The sequence below is a fragment of the Bison bison genome, unplaced genomic scaffold (genome assembly GCF_000754665.1).
Source record: "Bison bison bison isolate TAMUID 2011002044 unplaced genomic scaffold, Bison_UMD1.0 scf7180017864036, whole genome shotgun sequence".
Classification (NCBI taxonomy): Eukaryota; Metazoa; Chordata; class Mammalia; order Artiodactyla; family Bovidae; genus Bison; species Bison bison.
In genome coordinates, this window is record NW_011494608.1 from 752,446 (window position 1) to 773,996 (window position 21,551).

The window sequence follows — 21,551 nt, forward strand, 5'->3', positions numbered from 1 at the left end:
GCGAGGGTGCGGACCCTAGACATCCTGGGGCCTTCTGGAAAGCCAGGACCCAGAATCAGAAAAACAGGTTGGGATTCCTTGCTTTAGCCATGCCATGCAGGCAGCTGAACCAGTCTGAGAGCTAGCATCTCTTTAGTCTTTGAATGGGCACAGGGCAACCAACCCTGTAGTTAAGTGAGAACTTGTGTTGTTTTTTTTTTCTTCTTCTTTTAGAATTTATTTTTAATTGGAGGATAATTGCTTTGCAATGTTGTGTTGCTTTCTGCCATACAACAACATGAATCAGCTGTGTGTGTGTGTGTGTCCCCTCTGTCCTGAGCCTCCCTCCCACCCCTCTAAGTCATCACAGAGCACCGAGCTGAGCTCCCTGCGCTGTACGGCAACTGCCCACTAGCTAGATATTTTACATATGGCAGTGCATATATTTCTATGCTACTCTGAGAGGGAAATGGCAACCCCATCCAGTAGTCTTGCCTGGAGAATCCCATGGACGGGGGAGACTGGCAGGCTACAGTCCATGGGGTCGCAAGAGTCGGACACGACTTAGTGACTAAGCCCACCGGGCTGCTCTCTCCGTTTGCCCCACCCTCTTTTCCTCGCTGTGCCCACGTGTCTACACCTGCACCTCCACGTCTGCGTCTCTGCTCTTGCCCTGCAGATACGTTCATCAGTGCCATTTTCTTAGATTCTCTGTGAATGCATTACTCTATGGTATTTGTCTTTCTCTTCCTGACTGACTTCACTCAGTATAGCAGGCTCTAAGTTCATCCACCTCAGTTCAGTCGACTCAACGTTGTTCCTTTTTACGGCCAAGTGATATTCCATTGCTGTGTATATATACCACAGTCTTTTTACCCATTCACCTGTCAATGGACGTCTAGCTTCCTTCCATGTCCTGGCTGTTGTCAATAGTGCTGCAATTAATATTGTGTTACATGTGTCTTTCTGAATTATGGTTTTCTCAAGGTCTATGCCCAGTAGTAGGATTACTGGGTCATAGGGTAGTTTTAGTCCTATTTTTTAAGGACTTCCAGGCAAAGGTGACAGCACCCAACCGTGGGAGCTGTATGTACCGAGACCCCTCCACGCTGGTGCTGTAACCAGCCGACCCTCAGCATTGTCACTCACCTGTGTCCCTAGTCTCAGTATCCCCTGTGCTCTGTGAAGGGAAAACCAAGGATCAACGGGTTTGACTCATTTCCCCAAAACAGTAAAAATATTTTCTGACTGTGCCAGTAAAAGATGAATGTAAGCCAGGCTGGATTCATTATTTATTTTTTTTAAGATTTTCTGATGCAGACCAGTTTTTAAGTCTTTATTGAATTTGTTGCAATATTGCTTCTGTCTAATATTTTGGATTTTTGGCCCTGGGTTGTGTGGGATCCGAGCTCCCCAGCCAGGGATGAACATGTACCCGCTGCCTTGGAAGGTGAAGTGTTAACCCACGGACTGCCAGGGGAGTCCCTGGATTCATTAGTATATGTTCATTATTATTATTAATTTTTTCTTCTGATTTAAAAAAAAAATAAAAGGAACATTTTATCATGGCCCCTACAATTACAACGGGACCTGGCAGAGGCCTGCTGGAAGGTGAAGTCAGCCTTTGGTCTGGTCACTTCCACACCCAGTGGTCAGGGCAGGAGGGGTCAACACAAACTCTCTGAGGGCTCACCTCATGGCTCTGGGGAACGTTGTAACCCCCCACCCCCAGCCCCCACCAAAGAGATCAGGCTCCTGGCTCACAGAGTTTATGTTCCAGAGAAAGGACAGTGGCAGTGGTGTGTAAACAAAGGAAATAGGAGTTTCAGATCATGGAATGTGCTCTGAAGAAAGCTGTAACAGTAACAAGAGAGGAAAGGAAGTGATGGGGGAAAGCACTTTGCAGGGAGGTCGAGGAGGGGACTTCTGGTCCTGAGTGGTGAGAAGAGCCTGTCGTGAGTGGAGCCAGTTGAGGAGCTGGTGCAAAGACCCCGGGGCAGGGCTGGTTTGAGGGGCGAGAAGGCCAGATGCTGTTAAACCCAGTGGGTGATGGAGGGGGCAGTAAGAGCGGAAAGCTGACCTGTTAGGCCATCTGAGCAGCGACTTGATTCTACTTGCAGGGGGCCATTATCAGAAAGTGCAAGCTAGAAAATGATACTCCTAATCAGTGAATTTGAAGAGCATTCTGGCGGCTCTATGGAAAACCAACTGTGGAAAGATAACAAAGGATTGAGAGACCAGACTGAGGTCCACTGTGAGGCCTAGGGGGCCAGCTGGTGTGTTAAGTTAGGGCTAAAGACACGGTAGAGGGGAGGCAGGCCCAGACTGGGGATACATGTAGCATCGGCAGTTGGGTGGGTGAGCTGGGAGTTCAGGAGCGAGTTCAGAGCTATAGATACAGACCTGGAAGAAAACCAAGAAATCTTGATTTCACAGAAAGCCAAGAAAGGAACGTGTTTGTGAAAGGAAGCTGAGGTTGAGGGTAGAACGTCATTGGAAGTGGTGTGAGATGGGGGCAGAGATCTGACCCCTGGACCTGACAAGATGTAGGTCCCGGGGGCCCTTGATAGGAGCGGTCTCAGGGGGGTGAGGGGAAGGCCTGAGTGATGAGGGTAGGCTGAGGAGGGAGTGAGGAAGCGATCGTGTGCTTCCCAAACCCGCCCTCTTTCTGCTTCACCCCCGTCTCTGCTGGACACCAGCCCTCGATGGTTTGCACAACCACTTCATTCATTGACAAGTTACCTCTTCGACTTTACCAGGCTGTTCTGTGGGAAGGTCTGTGTCCTGTTCACTTCAAACCCCTCAGCTTCTGGCCACAGTACGTCTCTAACGCAGGTACCCTGGAACTCTAGAGAATTCTGGGGATGTTTGTCCGTTCACTGCTCCTTTCAGCGTGCACCTGCTTGCCTTTGGAGATGCCTCTCTGGGTCTCTCTCTCCTCCAGCTTACAATGTCACACCATTTTGCATAACTTCAAGGAGGGGGAGAACCAGGGGCTCCTGGGCTTCCTGCTGGGGCTTTGTGGAGCTGGGGACACCAATGGGCAATGAATCTTCTGAGGCCACACACAGAGCCAGGTCTGAACCCCACATTCAGTTCCCTAGGCCACCAGCATGCAAGGTGACTCTGGACCCCTCTGCAGTCTCTAAATGTTCCCCAGGGCTCCTCTAACTGTTCTGTGGGGCATATTCAGGGCAGCCCTATAAAACCACGCAGCTCAGCTGTGCCAATCCCTGATGGTCCTTAATGAGCCCACGCCCAGCAAACCCGCCTCTGAGGAAGGGCCTGCCCATAATTACAGCTTGTGCCACTGGCCCCCGGCTTGGCAGTCACGTGGTGGCCCCACTCCCTCCCGCTGCCTCTTTAATTAAACCAGCAATGGCATCTGTGCTTCTGTCCGTGCCAAGCAGGAAGAGACCTGGGTCTTGCTGAAATCAGGCCCCTTTGCATCCACACACGCCCCGCTGTGTCCCAGGTCCACGCTCCAGCTGTCTCTCCAGACTAGTGACCATGGACACTGTCATGTCCCAGCTCATCTGAGCGACTCAGATCCTGTTAGAATGTGAAATGAATCGCAGTCTCGTGACAGCAGAAACTGGGACCTTCCTTTCAGCATTCTAGCTGTGGAACTGTTCAGGCTGTTTGAGGTGCTTCTAGTAAGGCCCGGGGCTTAATGGCGTGCTGCTCCTAAAAGCGACCTCTTTGTGGAAAGAATTTTCGCAGCACCAGGACAAGGTCAGTCATTCTCCAGCAGTGATTCCAAAGAGGAGTTCCAAGGGTCTGGCCCCACAGCCAGGGACACCAGCACAGATCAGGTCTTACTGTAAAACATGAGCTCCTCTGAGCCAGCTGAGCTGGGCCAGGGTTGAGTCTGCATGCATCCATCAGTAGGCATCATGCTAACAGTGTGCACGTGTAACCTCAGGACAGTTTAATTAAGAGGGTAATGTTATCGTGCCCATGGCACGGAGAAGAAAACAAAGGCAGAGAGGTCCAGGAAGTCGCCCGTGATGCACATCCAATACCTAGCAAAGCTGGCATCCAAGTCCAGGTCTTTCCAGCTGTGGGGATTTGAATCCAGGAGGTTTGACTTTGGACTTGCAGCTTCTCCTGTGTTATCTCTACGAAGGGCAAGGTCTTCACTATTCATTTTGTCCAGCACTTACAGAGCACCATACCGAGTCCTGTGGTTCAGGGGTTCCTCAGTGGTCCTGGAACAAGAATAGAACAAGAATAGCCCCTGGGGATTCAGTAAAGCATCCTGAAGGCACCCAGGGGCCCCTGCCTGCATCTGGGACAAGGGAAAAAAAAATCACTCACATCTACTGACCATGTGTGCCCAGAGCTGTGTTGTGCCCTGTATATTAAAGTTTTGTTGGAATTTGACAGTGATTCTATGCAACTGCCCAACTCATGGTGATTTTGATATTTCAGTGAAATACACATGCTAAATGTTTAGCAATAATCAGAGTTATGTGAATGGTGACTAATATAATTTGCAGGATAAAATATGTCAAAAACTCAGAAAAGGGCAGATAATAACATGATGGTTTCCACCTAAACTATTAGAAGATTGTGAAGTCAATTAGATTGCAGGCAAGCATTTTGAATAGACTAGACCAAGACTAGAATACAATACAATACAATGAAAACTATCAGATACATCATAGATGTTAACAACGAGAATGAGTGTTACTTGTGAACATTACTACAGGCCTTTCAGTGTGAGTGTGTGTGAATTCCGCATGTATCCAATGTCTTTTATTATAGATCATGATCAGAAATATTTGATAATATATGCATTGTATAATAAACCCATGTTGATATAATAAACACTGATACAGTAGGCACATTCAGATTTAACAGGTATTAGCATTTTTTGCCATATTTTCTTCAGATCTTTTTCCAAGAAATAGCCCATTATGATAGAATTCAGACTAAGCCATCTTTGCACACCTCTCCCTATCTCCTTTCTTCATCTCTCCCAAAGCTGGCGTGTAGCCACCAGCAGACGTGCTTCTGATCAGTGATTCACACCTTGGTCCAGGCTCTTGGTGAGCCAGGCTGAAGGCAGCACAGCCTGTGACCCCAGTGGGTTGTGTCTCAGATAGCAGGGATTCCTTACTGATCATATCCACTCCTTGAATTCTAATCACAGGCCCGGTGTGCTTGGGAACGTTTAGGAAAACAATCTAGACACGTCAGGAAGTCCTGATAAGCACATGTTGGTGTTGACATAGGAGTCTAGAAATACGTAAACACACACCCCGGGACTGTACAGGGGCCGAGGGGCCTGGACCTCACGCTGGAGCTGCATCTCCCTCCTCCCCTTGTCTTCAGAAATAAGGAAACTGAGTCCTGGCGGGGGAGACATGGCCCTCCCCAGACTCTCCCAGGCAGACAGGACAAGTAAGGAAGGGAAGAAGGAAAAGGAGGAAGACAAATACCATACGAGTTCACTTGCAGGTGAAACAAACAACTGAACAAACCAAACCAAGCAACAGTAAACGCGTAGACACAGCAGGGGCCGAGTAGCGGTGATCAGAGGCGGGGGGTGGGGGCAGGGAAGACGGGTAAAAGGGACTGACTTCAGTTTCATTTACTGTCTCAGGCGTATGTGATGGGATGGAAACTAAACCTTTGGTGGGGAGTTCACGGTCGGGTACCCAGAAGTAGGAATAGAATGTGGTACACATCCAAGTCATCTAACGTTATAGACCAGTGATACTGCAGTTTAAAAACAGATTTTGAAAAGAAGAGAGAAGAAAGAAAACAAGAAAGAAAGAAAAGACAGGAGGGAAGGAAAGATGGGGGAAGGAAGCTAGACAGGAAGGAACGGAGGAAAGAAAGGAAGAAGGAAAGGGGAAAGACTTACTTCCAACTGGACGCCCATCCCCAGAGAGGTGCCTGGGGACCCCTCCCCATCCCCGCCCATCCTCTGTGAAATCGCCCTGCCCTCGGCCTCACCCTGCTCTGCTTCTCTTCATAGCACCTGTCCCGGATGAACGGTGTAACTATTTGCTTATTTTCCACCTCCACTCTCTAGAACATGAGGCCCGCAAGAGCAGGGACGCTTGATCAGGGCTCTCTGAACAGCATGCTCAGGGCTGTTTCCCAGGCCTGGCAAGCAGCTGGCCCTGGACCTGGAGTGGGTTTGTCAGTAGAAGAGGGTACAGAGAACATCCTTACGTTGACTGCTTGAGTCAGTGAAGGAGACAGGAGTCTGCTCTCCTAACGAGACCACGTGACAGGCTGGCTGAGCACCCACCGTGAGACCCAAGAGCAGCCTGCCGCAACGGCTGGCGTTCAGTGAGCGCTTGCTTGCTGCCGGCGTGCTGTTCGGTGCTTCACGTGTATTCAGCTTTTACTCTTCCTCGCAGCCCTGCCTGGGTTGGTGGAGGCGGGCTCCGCTCTGTCCATTTTCAGGCTGGGAGAGGGGGCGCAGAGAGGTACAGCGCTTGTTTAAGGTCGCGCAGCTGGAAGGAGGCAGTGCTGGGATTCGCATGCAGGCAGTCTGGCTCTAGTACCCATGGGCTTCACACCATCTGCCACTGCTTTCCAGAGAGAACATTCTAAACCAAGTGTTGGAGCGACACTGACTCGAGGCCTTTCAGAATCTGATCGGGCGATTTCCGTATCTTTTTCTTTTTCAAGCAATTTGAGGAAAGTCAAGGCCGGACCAGTAGCAAAACAGCCTTTTATCAGGCGCTGCAGAACTCCCTGGGTGGCGAGGCAGCAGACGCCGGTGTGCAGGCTGCGGCCACGTGGTACTACTCCCTGGAGCATGACTCGGACGACTACGCCTCCTTCTCCCGTGCCCTGGAGCAGGCCACGCGGTGAGCCCCCTGGGCGCGCAGGTCTGCCTCCACGCGGGCGTGGGGATGCTCAGGCCATTTGGGGAGAACCGGGGCACAGTGCTGGTGCTTTTCGCTGCCTCCTTCATTTAGTCCAAAGTGTGGGCTGCCTGCCTGCATGGGGGAGACACGAGCAGTGACCCCTTCCTTCCCTCCATGGTACTTGCGCCTGCTGTATACGCCCTGCACTTAGAAGCTGAGCTCAGCTGGTGCTGATGGAGAACCAGGGAGTGGGGCGCTTGGCGCAGAAGGGAACAGCCCAACCCAGCAGAGAGGACCGCCGTCCTCCAGTCCAGCAGTCTGGACCTAGGCTACCCTTGAGAACCGTGTAGGGAGCACTCGAAGGGTGGGGCAAGAGCCCAGGCCTCATAAGTGCTGGTATATATCTCTCAGATGGTTAAAAGTTCGCCTGCAGTACAGGAGACCTGGGTTCAATCCCTGGGTCAGGAAGATCCCCTGGAGGATGAAATGGCAACCCACATCATCATTCTTGCCTGGAGAATCCCATGGACAGAGGAGCCTGGTGGGCTATAGTCCATGGGGTCACAAAGAGTCCAACAGGATGGAGTGACTAAGCATGAAATGTATTTTTAGGGTCCCTCAAGTGACTCTGCTTTTGGCCAGAATTCACCTTGCACAGGAAACACAGGCCTAGACAGGGGAAGGTTTGTGCCTGACGTCACACCTAGAATTGAGGACGCAGGGCTCCTGAGGCCGTGTGCCCCTTCCCCAGGATGCTGTTTCTACACTCACACTCACTGTTTATGGGCCTTGTTGCTCAAGGTCACTGCCTCCAGCTTCCTTCCCTGGGGAAGTCGGCCCAGGTCCCCCACCCAGGAGTGGTGAGTGGATGCCCCCAACCCATGTGTCTGCAGTCCATGCCTCTCTCTCTCATCACAGTCAAGAAACAGCCAGGTTCTGGGTCTCTCTGCCTGTGGAGCCCCTGGGATGAGACCACAGCGGGGACTCTAGCTCTTGAGTCACCTGTGAGTCCCCCGTGGCATGTTCTGGTTCCCTGGCGGGCGCCCCTCCATGGGGGGAGAACCTGGTCGGGAAGGGGGGTGGTTCAGCATCCTGTGGCTCCTTTCCTGTCCTTGGGGAGGTCCACACTGGCCCTCGCTCTCCGTCCCTGGGGACAGAGCTGCTGTCGAGGCTCGGAGGCTCCTGCTGAACTTGCCTGTGATGGAAAGAGCTGGACTGAAGGGTGTTGAGACACGCTTCCCTGCTTGGTCTCTCTGCCCAAGAGTCTGCGGTTTCCAATCAGAGCATCATTGGCTCCGAATAAAACTTTGTACCACCCCCTGGGACCTCAGGGCCCAAGAAGGCTCTAATTTTCCCTCCAGTGGAGAGTTCAGCTTTGAACCCTTTGAACCAAATGGCCAGCAGCTGTTCCTGGAGGCCCAGCCCCAGAATGGACCCTAAGGGCTCACAGATGTCCGACTCCTGGGCCCTGAGACTCTCACAGCCACGTCAGGAGTGGCTCAGATCCATGTTGTGGAAAGAGCTCAGGCTAGAGTACAGAAACCCATGTTCCTTCCCATTCCAGCTTTAGCCTGTAACTGTCTTTGAGAGTAATCCATGAGCCGGGGGCAGGAGCGGAGGTCTGAGGGAGGGCAGGTAACCCAGGAAGGCTTCACTGATGAGGGAGACTCCCGGCCGGGCTGACGCAACAGCCTTCACGGGCCTCCCTGCCTCCAGTGTCCTCGTCACAGTGTTACCAGGGTGGGCCTCTCTGAAGGTCTGCTCCTACCCCTGTCCTGCTCACCGTTCCTCAAGGGCCCGTGAGCTGAAGACGGCTGCCTCCATCTGCACTTTGAGACTCACCCCACCAGCCACATGCTCTCTGAGAACCTTCCCTGTGAGCCCTGGAAGTGCTGGTCTCCACCTCCGGAGGAGGCAGCCCTCCTTAGTGATGGACTTCCATGAGTCCATCACTTACCAGAATCTCTGCAGTGCTGGGCTCATGGGCCCCAGTTCTCAGCTGAGGATGTGGAGTGTCAAGGAGACGTAGAGATGCTGTGTGGGATTCAGAGCCTGGTAGCCCCAGACTCTTGAGGTCTCCATCTTCTTTTTAAATTCATGATTATGTTCAGCTCCACAGTGTATCGTATTTATTTGACTATAAGGCGTTTTGTTCCCAAGTTTTTGGGTAAAATTGATGTTCTGGGAAGATGTTTCCCACGGGTCTCTTGACCCTGAGATGTGTCATATGGACCACAGTGTGTGACCATGGCCATCCATGAAGCAGGCTGGACTGTGCAGGGGGCCCAGCTGGGGAAAGAGGAAAGCTGGGGGCGCAAGGAGCAGGTGTGTTCTCTACGGGTGTGTGCAGAAGGGCTGGTAGCCCAGGGACCCTTACCTGGGAGAAACCTTTACCCAGCATGGTTGTCTATAGAGCTGGACATAGCTAGACACCCCCCTCTGTCTTCCTCTCACCAGAGACTACTTTATCATCTGCCCCGTGATCGACATGGCCAGCCACTGGGCAAGGACGGTCCGAGGAAACGTCTTCATGTACCATGCTCCAGAAAGCTACAGCCACAGCAGGTAAGGTGGCCGCGTGGCCACGGTGGGTATTTTCACGTGAAGGGAATTTGGCTGAGGGTCCCTGTCACTTCTGCGGTCTACAGGGTAACAGAGAAAAGATGGTAGGACCTCCGTAAAACTCCTGGTTCAATGACATGGAACACATCGCTTAACTTTTCTGAGTCTCCTCTGAAAAATGGGTAGAACAGTAATCGCCGCTGTATCTCACAGCATTGTAGGAGGGGCATTTAGGATAAAAGATGTAGAAAGCAGTTTGGGATTGCAACATTAGCTATTCACTGATTGACCTGGCTTGGGAGGAGGAGCCATCTTTATTAATCCTATATGTTTGTGCCTCTAAAAACTGAACAGTTAGCTTAATTTAAGAAAATGGCTTTCCAAAGTATAAAAAGATTTTTTTGCAACAAAAGGAAATAATGATCACCTAGAGATACCAGGTCCTAAATTCTAGAACCACTAAATGTGACCTCTTAAGGAAAAAGGGGCTTGTAGATGTGAATAAACTAGGGATCCTGATGCAGAAAAAAAAAACTATTCCTGAATTATCCCAAAGGATCCTAAATGCATTCACAAGTGTCCTTATAAGAGGGAGGTGGGGAGATTTGATACACATAGAAGAGGAGGAAGCAGAGCTTGAGTGATGCACATACAAGCCAAGACATGCCAGCACCACCAGAGTTGGAAGCATAAGCCCTGGCTTCTTCTCTGCAGCCTCCAGAGGCAGCATGGCCCTGTCCACATCTGGATTTGGGCTCAATAAATCCGGTTTTCTCTCCAGAACCATGAGACAGTAAATTTCTGTTGCTATAAGTCACCAGTTTACGGTAATTTGTTACAGCAGCTACGACAAACTAATACAGTCTCCCAAATATTCCAGTTTTCCTAAGCAAGCACTCACTGTTTACCTGGCTTCCCTTGACAGGTTTTTAAATTTGTAACACTGCACAGAATGTCTGGTAAAGAATCTTCCTGCAACGCAGGAGACCCAGGTTGGATCCCTGGGCTGGGAAGATCCCCTGGAGAAGGGCATGGCAACCCGCTCCAGTATTCTTGCCTGGAGAATCCCATGGACAGAGGAGCCTGGCAGGCTACAGTCCCTGGGGTGGCAAAGACTCAGACACGACTGAGCGACTAACACACACACACACACACACACACACACAGAACATCCATCTTTATGAGGTCAGCAGTGTTGAAATGACCTTCAGCATTTTACAGATAAAGAGTCTGAAGGTCAAGGAGCTTCACATGATTTCCCCGAAGACAAGCGGTGGTTGGTTATAGAACAGTGAGCTACTCAGCTTCTCTGAGCCCCAGAGTTCTCTTTCCATGAAAACGTGTGGTCTCTCTGCTTAGAAGTCTGTCAGCCTGCTCCATTTCAGGTTGTGGGAAGGGGAGTCATGTCAGGCGAGGATTCTGCTGAGAAGGCAGTCAGTAGAGAAGGAAGAGGGTGGTGAGGACAGTTGAAGGTTTGGACAGAGATGAAAGAAAGCCTTGTAACCCTGTGGCCACCGCGTCCTGGGGGGGCCGGGTGTGGGAAGCCATTGGTGGAGGCTGCCTTGGCAGCACCTCCCAAATGCCAGGGCTCTCAGGAATTCATTCCCGGGGCATTTCTTCAGTCTGGTCTGCCCTCTCTTCTAAGGTAGAGGTTATAGCAGAAGCTGTGAGCCTCCAGAAGTAAGCTCATCAAAAGCCTTCAACACGTGCATGTACTTTTGGACTCCAGAATTTTTCTGATAATTTTTTCATTTGTTTATCTAGTTTTGGCTGTGCTGGGTCTCCGTCGCTGCATGGGCTTTTTCGCTGGTTGCAGCGAGTAGGGGCTACTCTAGTTGCAGTGCGCGGGCTTCTCATTACACTGGCTTTAGGGCACATGGACTTCAGCAGTTGCCGCACTCAGGCTTAGAGGCCCTGAGGCATGTGGGATCTTCCCAGGTCAGGGATCGAACCTGTGTCCCCTACACTGGCAGGTGGATTCTTTCTTTACCACTGAGCCACCTCAGTGGCTGGGACTCCAGAATTTATAAGTGGCAAAAAAAAAAAAAAAGAACTGCACCTATTATATGAGGACAGAAACAATCAAAACAAAACATAATGAAAAGATCCATAGGATTCTAGCCAGAATCAGTAATGCTTTGACCCCATCTGAATTCGTTTCCACTCTGGGGTGGTTAGAACAACAGTTCTGGAGGCCCAGAGTCCGGAATCAAGGCCGGAGCAGGGCCACGCTCCCCCTGGAGGCTGGAGGGGATGATCTGCTCCAGCCCACCCCCAGCCCCTGCTTCCGGAGCCTCAGGCATTTCTTGGCTAGTAGATGAACTTCTTTCCACTGTGCGTCCATATGCAGATTTCTCCTTTTTGTAAGGACATCAGTCCTACTGAACTAAGACCCACCCTAATGAGTTCCATTTAACTTGGTTATCTCTGCAAAGACCTTGTTCCCAATGAAGGTCATATTCTGAGGTCCTAGAGGTAGGGGCTCCAACATGTCTTTTAAGGGGGACAGAATTCAACCCGAAGCACCACCTTTCTCGGTAATATGACAGCCCTGCTGGGGAGGCTCCTGAGAGACAAGGATTCAAAGCTGGCTGTTTAGGACTTAGGATTGGGATGGTCCTGGGAGGAGCGATCCTTGAACAGAGTCCAAGACATATCCTCAGTCTCCCATGGCCAGTTTTGTGTTCTGTGTTGCTGAAGAGCATCTTCACACCCTCCTGGGGACCGACAGGGCTGGTCCGCAGAACCTCCCTTGAAAGGAAGACATGTTTGTGCATCAAAGACACACAAAGTGCCTGCTGGGTCTTTATAGTCACAGCACCTCAGGGCCAAGAGACCCTCCTGACACAGAAAGGGCATAGTAGGTGCTCAGGAAACCATGCTGAAGGACAGAAGCTGATCCAACTACCTCATTTAACAGGTGGGAAAGTGTCCTTTCCGCTCTAGTTTATAGGTGCCTTGGGGCTTAGTTTTGCCATCTGCAGAATGGGAGTAAGGTGGTAAGAGAGGTCAGGAGTACTCAGTCTTAGCTGGGCTCTGCAGAGCCCTGGACCCAGGGTCCCTGAGAGGAGGACAGCAAGAAGAGGGTGCAGGAATCTGAGCCTCCCAGCCCCTTATCTCAATAACTGAGCTTCAAATAAAATTTCAAGTTCATGCAGTTTAGAGAGATATGAAAAGCGTCTGGGCTCAGTCACCTTTAAGGCACCTTCTGACTCTCACATTCTATGAATTTTGGAGCAAAGAGACTCTGAGTCACTGATACATTTTAGAGACAGAGATGTTGCTAACTGTACAAAGGCAGAGAGTGTCCTGGTTAGAGCAGGGACTCTGGGCCAGCTGCCTTGTTAGAAACTTGTCTAATTAGCTCAGGAATCTAAAGCAAGTCACTTAATCTCCTTGGTGACAGTTTCTTCATCTGGAAATGGGAATAATAATAATAGTGTCTACTTCAGAGGGTTGCTATGATCATTTGTATATAGAATGGGACCTGGTAAACAGGAAATGGTGAGAGTGTCTCATTGTTCTTGTCCATCAAAATGCGTTCTTGACATTTTTCTAGGCGTATATCATCTCTCCCACCACGACCGTAAAACGGTTCCATCCATATAGTAGATGAATGAATGAATCATGGGAACTAAACCATTTAATTGTTGGCAAGTTTATCTTTTACTGCCCGAAAAGACATCTCCCTCATTCTGCCCTGGAGCTGTCACAGTCTCATTTATTTCTGGCTCAGATCTACAGACTTAAAATATATGTGCGTGCCTTATGGTTTCAGCCATCTGTCTGGTACCTCCATTTCTGGGAGCATATATTAGCTTTCCTGGCATAGCCAGAGAGCAAAACACAATAAATTACCACTTTCTCACGGCCTCTTGTCAATTGATCGAAGCACTGCTTTGTCCTCTACCTGCTTACCTGGATTGTAGATGAGATTTACATCTTTGAAATTCTGTGAGGAAAGAATAGGCATAATGGATGAGGGAGGAGACAAAGAAATGAAAATCTACAGTATGGGAAGAAGGTGCCATTTTAAGATCCAGATTCAAAGAATCTCAAACTATGTAAGATGATTTTGTCTAACTCATCTTGCAGATAAAGAAACAAATGCTCAGGGGAGACTGGAATTATGTGCCAGCTACAGAGTCAGAAAGTGACAGCCTGAACTCAAACCCTGTCTCCTACCCTTTCTCCAGTTTTCTTTAAATTGCACCTACTTCAGCCTGAAACTTCCGAGTCCCTACCATGGCTAAGTCCACTTGCTGGCTGTGTGACTTTGGACAAGATGCTTACCCTCTCTGAGCCTCAGTGCATCTTCATCTGTACAAGGGAGAGTGATAGTGCATGTCCCATAGGGATACCGGAAGGGTTCCTGAAGAGAATACCTGCATCTGAGGGGTGTGTGTGTGTGTGTGTATCTACAATGATATCCAGCAGCTTTGCTTCCAAGACTGTTGACATGAGAACACAACTTACACTGTTTAAAACTATTGACATGAATCCTTCCTCAGCTATCAATGCAAAGAAATAGAGGAAATCCATAGAATGGGAAAGACTAGAGGTCTCATCAAGAAAATTAGATACCAAGGGAACATTTCATGCCAAGATGGGCACAATAAAGGACAGAAATGGTATGGACCTAATAGAAGTAGAAGATATTTTAAAAAGGTGGCGAGAATACACAGAAGAACTATACAAAAAAGATCTTCATGACCCAGATAACCATGATGGTGTGATCAGTCATGTAGAGCCAGACATCCTGGAGTATGAAGTCAAGTGGGCCTCAGGAAGCATCACTACAAAGTTAGTGATGTGACAGAATGTTAGTAGAGGTGATGTGATGGACAAAGTTAGTAGAGGTGATGGAATTCCAGTTAAGCTATTTCAAATCCTAAAAGATGATGCTGTGAAAGTGCTGCACTCAGTATGCCAGCAAATTTGGAAAACTCAGCAGTGGCCACAGGACTGGAAAAGGTCAGTTTTCATTCCAATCCCAAAGAAAGGCAATATCAAAGAATGTTCTAACTACTACACAATTGGACTCATCTCACATGCTGGCAAAGTAATGCTCAAAATTCTCCAAGCCAGGCTTCAATTATATGTGAATTGTGAACTTCCAGATGTTCAAGCTGGATTTAGAAAAGGCAGAGGAACCAGAGATCAAATTGCCAACATCCGTTAGATGGTCGAAAAAGCAAGAGAGTTCCAGAAAAACATCTACTTCTGCTTTATTGACTATGCCAAAGCCTTTGACTGTGTGACCACAACAAACTGTGGAAAATTCTTAAAGAGATAGAAACACCAGACCACCTTACCTGCCTCCTGAGAAATCTGTATGAAGGTCAAGAAGCAACAGTTAGAACTGGACATGGAACAAGAGACTGGTTCCAAATCGGAAAAGGAATATGTCAAGGCTGTATATTGTCACCCTGCTTATTTAACTTACATGCAGAGTACATCATGTGAAATGCTGGGCTGGATGAAGCACAAGCTGGAATTAAGATTGCTGGGAGAAATATCAATAACCTCACATATGCAGATAACACCACCCTATGGCAGAAAGCAAAGAGCCTCTTGATGAAAGTAAAATAGGAGAGTGAAAAAGCTGGCTTAAAACTCAACATTCAGAAAACTAAGATCAAGGCATCTGGTCCCATCTACTCATGGCAAATAGATGGGGAAACAATGGAAATAGTGAGAGACTTTATTTTGGGGGGCTCCAAAATCACTGCAGATGGTGACTGCAGCCATGAAATTAAAAGACACTTACTCCTTGGAAGAAAAGTTATGACTAACCTAGATAGCATATTAAAAAGCAGAGACATTATTTTGCCAACAAATGTCTGTCTAGTCAAAGCTATGGTTTTTCCAGTGGTCATGTATGGATATAAGAGTTGGACTATAAAGAAAGCTGAGCGCTGAAGAATTGATGCTTTTGAACTGTGGTGTTGGAGAAGACTCTTGAGAGTTCCTTGGACAGCAAGGAGATCCAACCAGTCCATCCTAAAGGAGATCAGTCCTGAATATTCATTGGAAGGACTGATGTTGAAGCTGAAACTCCAATACTTTGGCCACCTGATGTAAAGAACTGACTCATTTGAAAAGACCCTGATGCTGGAAAAGATTGAAGGCAGGAGGAGAAGGGATTGACAGAGGATGAAATGGTTGGATGGCATCACTGACTCAATGAACATGAGTTTGAGCAAGCTCCAGGAGTTGGTGAAGGACAGGGAAGCCTGGCGTGCTGCAGTCCAGTTCAGTTCAGTTCAGTTCAGTCGCTCAATCGTGTCCAACTCTTTGTGACCCCATGAACTGCAGCACGCCAGGCCTCCCTGTCCATCACCAACTCCCAGAGTTCACTCAAACTCATGTCCATCGAGTTGGTGATGCCAGCCAGCCAGCTCATCCTCTGTCGTCCCCTTCTCCTCCTGCCCCCAATCCCTCCCAACATCAGAGTCTTTTCCAATGAGTCAACTCTTTGCATGAGGTGGCCAAAGTACTGGAGTTTCAGCTTTAGCATCATTCCTTCTAATGAACACACAGGACTGATCTCCTTTAGAATGGACTGGTTGGATCTCCTTGCACTCCAAAGGACTTTCAAGAGTCTTCTCCAACACCACAGTTCAAAAGCATCAATTCTTTGGTGCTCAGCTTTCTTCACAGTCCAACTCTCACATCCATACATGACCACTGGAAAAACCATAGCCTTGACTAGATGGACCTTTGTTGGCAAAATAATGTCTCTGCTTTTTAATATGCTATCTAGGTTAGTCATAACTTTTCTTCCAAGGAGTAAGTGTCTTTTAATTTCATGGCTGCAGTCACCATCTGCAGTGATTTTGGAGCCCCCAAAAATAAAGTCTGACACTGTTTCCACTGCTTCCCCATCTATTTCCCATGAAGTGATGGGACCGGATGCCATGATCTTCGTTTTCTGAATGTTGAGCTTTAAGCCAACTTTTTCACTCTCCTCTTTCACCTTCATCAAGAGGCTTTTTAGTTCCTCTTCAATTTCTGCCATAAGGGTGGTGTCATCTGCATATCTGAGGTTATTGATATTTCTCCCGGCAATCTTGATTCCAGCTTGTGCTTCCTCCAGCCCAGTGTTTCTCATGATGTACTCTGCATATAAGTTAAATAAGCAGGGTGACAATATACAGCCTTGACGTACTCCTTTTCCTATTTGGAACCAGTCTATTGTTCCATGTCCAGTTCTAACCGTTGCTTCCTGACCTGCATATAGGTTTCTCAAGAGGCAGGTCAGGTAGTCCTGTATTCCCATCTCTTGAAGAATTTTCCACAGTTTATTGTGATCCACATAGTCAAAGGCTTTGGCATAGTTAATAAAGCAGAAATATATGTTTTTCTGGAACTCTCTTGCTCTTTCAATGATCCAGCGGATGTTGGAGTCCATGGGGTCACAAAGAGTCGGACACAACTGAGTGACTGAACCTAAGTGAACACAACTTAGAATGTTTCTTTGCTCAGTTCTGCTCACTGCGGAGATTTTGAGCCAGTTTCCTCCATGGCTCCATCTATATAGCCTATTATTTCAGGAAGAGGAATTTTCAGTGGTGACTGTAATCCAGGGTTTCTAAACTTGAACACTGTTGACATTTCCGGCCGGATAACTCTTTGGCGTGGAGCCTATCCTGTGCATTGCATGCTGTTTAGCAGAGTTTAGCGGCAACTGTGGCCTCCACTCATTTCAATGCCAGAAGCATATTCCCAGTTGTGATAACTAAAAATGTCTCCAGACATGGCCACTGTTCCTTGGGGGCCAAATGGTCCTCAGTTGATAAACACTGCTGGCATCCCTCAAAACGGCAGTTAGCACTAACAGCACTAGAGGGAAGTGGCAACCCCTTTCTCAGACCCCATCCCTGAATGAGCACAGGACCAACCCACCCCCAGATACTGTCCCTGGCCCCACAGAGTCTCAGGCAGCCCACAGCATACCACCCAACCAAAACCTTTAGCGCTTCTATTACAAAGCCCTGGAAAGCTGACAGGCTGTCTTTGGTGGTCACATCAGGCAGGGCCCTGGCCCACTGTCTGCTCCTGCATCTCAGGCCATGAGCGTTGTCTCTCTTGCCCAGCTATCTCTAAGCATCACCTCCCACGCTCTGCTGGGACTCTTCCTTCCCTGCCAGTCCCGGCTTCACCATCTTATTGACTATGGTTGATGTCTTTCTCTCTAACCAGCTCCTCTCAAAGGACACACTTGCCAAGTGTCTTCCCAGAATGCCCCCTCCCGCTTTGTTCTCTGCCACTCGAGCAAAAGGACTCCCCTGTGACTGACTCAGGTTTGGGGCGGGGGGTCCTCTCCAAACCTTCCTCTAGGAGCCAGGCCCCAGCAAGCATAGCAGGGAGCATTGGTGTTTCCTCTGATATTGCCTGTCCTTAGGGGGCTCGGCCTGGTTCTGCCTTGTGCTGTGTGCCTCTGGCCGGTGACAGCCTCTCTGAGCTTCTGTTTCCTCATCCATAGATGGAGCTAGTAATAGTACTGACACGTACAGGAGTGTGTGGGGATCAAGTAAGACAAAGCATGCAAACAGCCTAACTTGCTGCCTAGCTAAAGTTGGCACTCAGTAGGTGCTACTCATACTGCTTAACATATGATCCTGGGAGAACTCACGTTAGAATGAGCAAGTGCGAGGAAGAAAGCAACCACAGATAAAGTGGTTTTGGGGAACTGGCCACTGAAAGGGTTGCTGTGGCCACTTCACAGAGGAGATAGAGGCCCATGATCTTAAGCTTCCTGGCAGGTAGAGTCAGGTCATCATTCACATGGGAATTCACCTCAGGACTGTGTGAGCCATCAGACTTGAATTGTGTGCTCTGTTTAGGTCCTTATTCCAAAGCTTTTGATCTCCAGGATCCTGAGATGTGATTCCCATGTCTCTGCAGTGCAGAAGACATTTTAGAGAGCTGAGACTTGACTTTGAATGGGCGGTGGAGTCGGACTCTTGGGATTAAACACCTTTCCAAGCTCCACATAGGATGTTGGACTGTTCTATACCTTTGGGAGAAGCAATTCAGTGTAGAAGAACACAACCTTAGAGGTTAAACCAACTAGGATGTTAATCCTGTCTCTTCCGTTTGTTAGCTGCTGCATTTGAGCATGTTCCTTCGCCTCAGTTTCCTCACCTAGAAAATGGGTTTAGTTGCATCTGCCTCATAGTGTGAAGATTCCTATCAATGTACATTAGATACTTGGCATATTGTAGCTGGTCAGTATTTGGGTTATTTTCCTTTTAGGAAAAATAAGGTCTGAGAAAAAAAAAAAATCAAAATGACTAACGAAGCAGTTATGTTCCTCCTTCACAAGTTGTCCCAACCCTGGAAAAACAAAGCCGTCGATTCCAAACTCAAGACGTTTTGTACACCACTGCATGTGCATTCTAGATGTTTCTGTGCATTCCAGGGGCCTTTAACTTTCCAGATTCATAGTCTTATCTTTCTAGTGGATGTGTCTTGGTGGATTAGTTGAAATTAGCAAACCAAAGAAAATATTAAGAGACTGAATTCTTGAACTGAGTCCCTTGGCCTGGCTACATCCTGTGTGATTAACAAGATAATTTCCCAGTAAAGATGGAAGTAAATCATTTTCTGAGACTGAAGCCAATCTCATGATATGTAAGGGCTTGTGCTATACATCCTTTTAAGCACTGATTCAACAAATAACTACTATCTTCTATGCCCCTGATTCTCTGAGATGGAAATCCTAGAGATAGAGCAATTGGTAAGAAGAGAAGGGCTACACTCTTGGGACTAACACTATAGTCATGGGGTAAGGCTGATAAGGGTCTAAGAATAGGTTGCAAAGAACAGATGATAAATAAGTAGAATAAATTCGGATAATGGCAGTAGGAAGAAAAAAGGAAAAAAGCTTGGCATGTCTGAGGATAAAGAGGGATAGAGAACTAAAGTCTTTTGAAGAGCAGGAGAGTAGTTGGAGATGTGGGAGAAAAAGATGGGGTCTTGCAGTTCACATAGGAGTTTGCAAGCTGTGGCAGGCAGAGATATTATTGTATTTGAGTATGATAGGAAGACATTGGAGATTTTTAAGATTATGTAGAATGCACATTGGTCTTTTCTTTCACACTCATAACACAACTCACTAAAAACCATTGGAAACCCTGTTATCCAATATTATGATCATTTAGTTAATCAGGAAAGTTAACTAAAATGGGAACTTGTGAAAATGAATAAGGTATGTATATGCCTTAAACATTTAATTTGAACTGTAAGCATATAAACGTACATTTACTTGCTCTGCTTCCTGCAGGGTCAAAAGTTTGAGTAGAACACAGTTTGGAATTCTCTCTTTGAAATTTGTGCAAAACCAAAACCATAATGCAAGCTCTGTGATGTCCACTTTTGGTTTCTTGAAAGTGGGGCATCCGCAAGATATGCAATGCATTTAATTCAGCTCTGTAATTACAGTGAGAGCTATAACAGGCACAGATGAGCGAGGAACACAGTTGGTTCTTGGTAGACACATAACTTCCTGGTGAGAATAGATGTGTTGGGCCACGAAAGTTCAGCCTTTTCTGAGCAACAGTTGTTATGCCTTATGTAGGGAATAAAATGTCCAGGTTAATCCAGCAAGTCCTTTGAAAGTGTCGCCTGTATTGCCAAAGCATATATCATCCAGCTCTGCTGGGCTTTAGGGAGCTATGGAAATATTGCAACTATTTCATCTGGAGCCATGGATGAGGCTGTGTTATTTAAAGTATTGTATAGGGAATCCTTTTGTAAAACACAAGCCAAAGCATATAATTACTTCTTAATTAATTCATGGGCAGAATCTGAACTTTTGCATATTAGATTGGCACAAAGAGAAGCATACTGGTAAGCTTCTATTTGTAAGTTATTTAACAACCCTTCAAAAAAAAAAAAAAAAGGCCTGGGAAGTGGAAGGACTTATTCCTTCATGTTTCCTAATTTCCTTTGGAGGAACTTGTCAAGAGATGCTGGCTAAAGATAAGAAAAGGAGTATATTTTATGGGGATGAGGTCAACAAACTTCCTCCTGCAGACAGAACAAGGATAGAAACTCAGATCAATCCAGTCACATAGGCTGGAGCCGTGGCCTTTCAGCAGCCAAGCCTCTTCAACCTCCAGAAGGCAAACACATGGCCTGTTTATGTCAAGAAAGATACTACCCATCCCTCCCTCACCCTGCTCCCCAGCACAGGTCACTGTGTCCACAGGGCCCAGAACCAAGTGTATTTCTCTGGGGACAGCACCTCAGTCCTGCTCCCTAAGAAGCCCTGGTGTCCATGTGTGATGCCTCCCTTATGCTGGAAGCAGAGCTCAGGTCAGGAGCTTGTGTGTGAATAGTCTCCGAAATGTGACTTTGCTTTTAACTTGCTGGAATGCAGGCTTAGCCTCCCTGCAAATCCAGCAGATTTTAGGTGAGCAGGTTGGCTAGAAGGTAAGGTCAGGGCTAGGGCGGGGATGGGGGGGCAGGGCGCAATCTGTTAAAGGAAGCAGACTTCTGTCCTTACCGGATAATTGCAGCCACCCTGCGATTCTATTCTAATCTATCTTCCCAGCCTACTCCAGCAATCGTTCCCAAAGAGATCAGCTGGTGACTGGCTTGTGTAGAGATCACCGATGTCCCGTATCCCTTCAGATGTGGCCCTCAGTTCCTCTGGTCTCAGTTCTCATGCCTTTCACAGGACCAGAGCCGAAAGACCTTAATGAGCATGCACTCGAGTGGTTCCCAAACTTTCGGTTTTCCTGAATCAGGAAAAACTCCACTTTCATTGGTCAGCATGATGCGCTTCTCACAGTATACGAGGCCCAGAGCACTGGGGGCTCTGTCACCTGCTGCGGCGCCCACCTCTCTGTGCCAGGCCACGCCTCCCGTCCCGGCCTCCGCACAAAGCTCCAAACCCACTGGGATTCACACGCCCCGAGTCTCTGCTCAAACGCCTGTCTGTACTTAACCCCCTCTCTAGAGACCCCTACTCACCTTTCGAGGCCAGGTCAACCATAATTTCTCCTGGCTGACTTTCTACAAACTCCTCTCCATTCCCTGGCCTAAAATAAGTAGCAACACTTTTCTCTTTACAAAGCTTTGCTAATGATTCTATCATTTGGCATCTATCTCTCAGAATCTTATTCTTTGTGATGTCGGCTTCTCTGCACTTCAGACTCTGAG

General features: G+C 48.0%; 1 protein-coding gene across 1 annotated transcript in view; it reads left to right on the forward strand.

Moving 5' to 3' along the window:
• The window catches only part of TG (thyroglobulin), a 237,536-nt gene that overhangs the window by 205,339 nt on the left and 10,646 nt on the right, over positions 1 to 21,551 (forward strand). The window contains exons 46-47 of the mRNA XM_010834775.1: positions 6,634 to 6,815; positions 9,273 to 9,380. Of these exons, the coding sequence (XP_010833077.1) occupies positions 6,634 to 6,815; positions 9,273 to 9,380 (290 nt within the window). The remainder of the gene's footprint in view (positions 1 to 6,633; positions 6,816 to 9,272; positions 9,381 to 21,551) is intronic.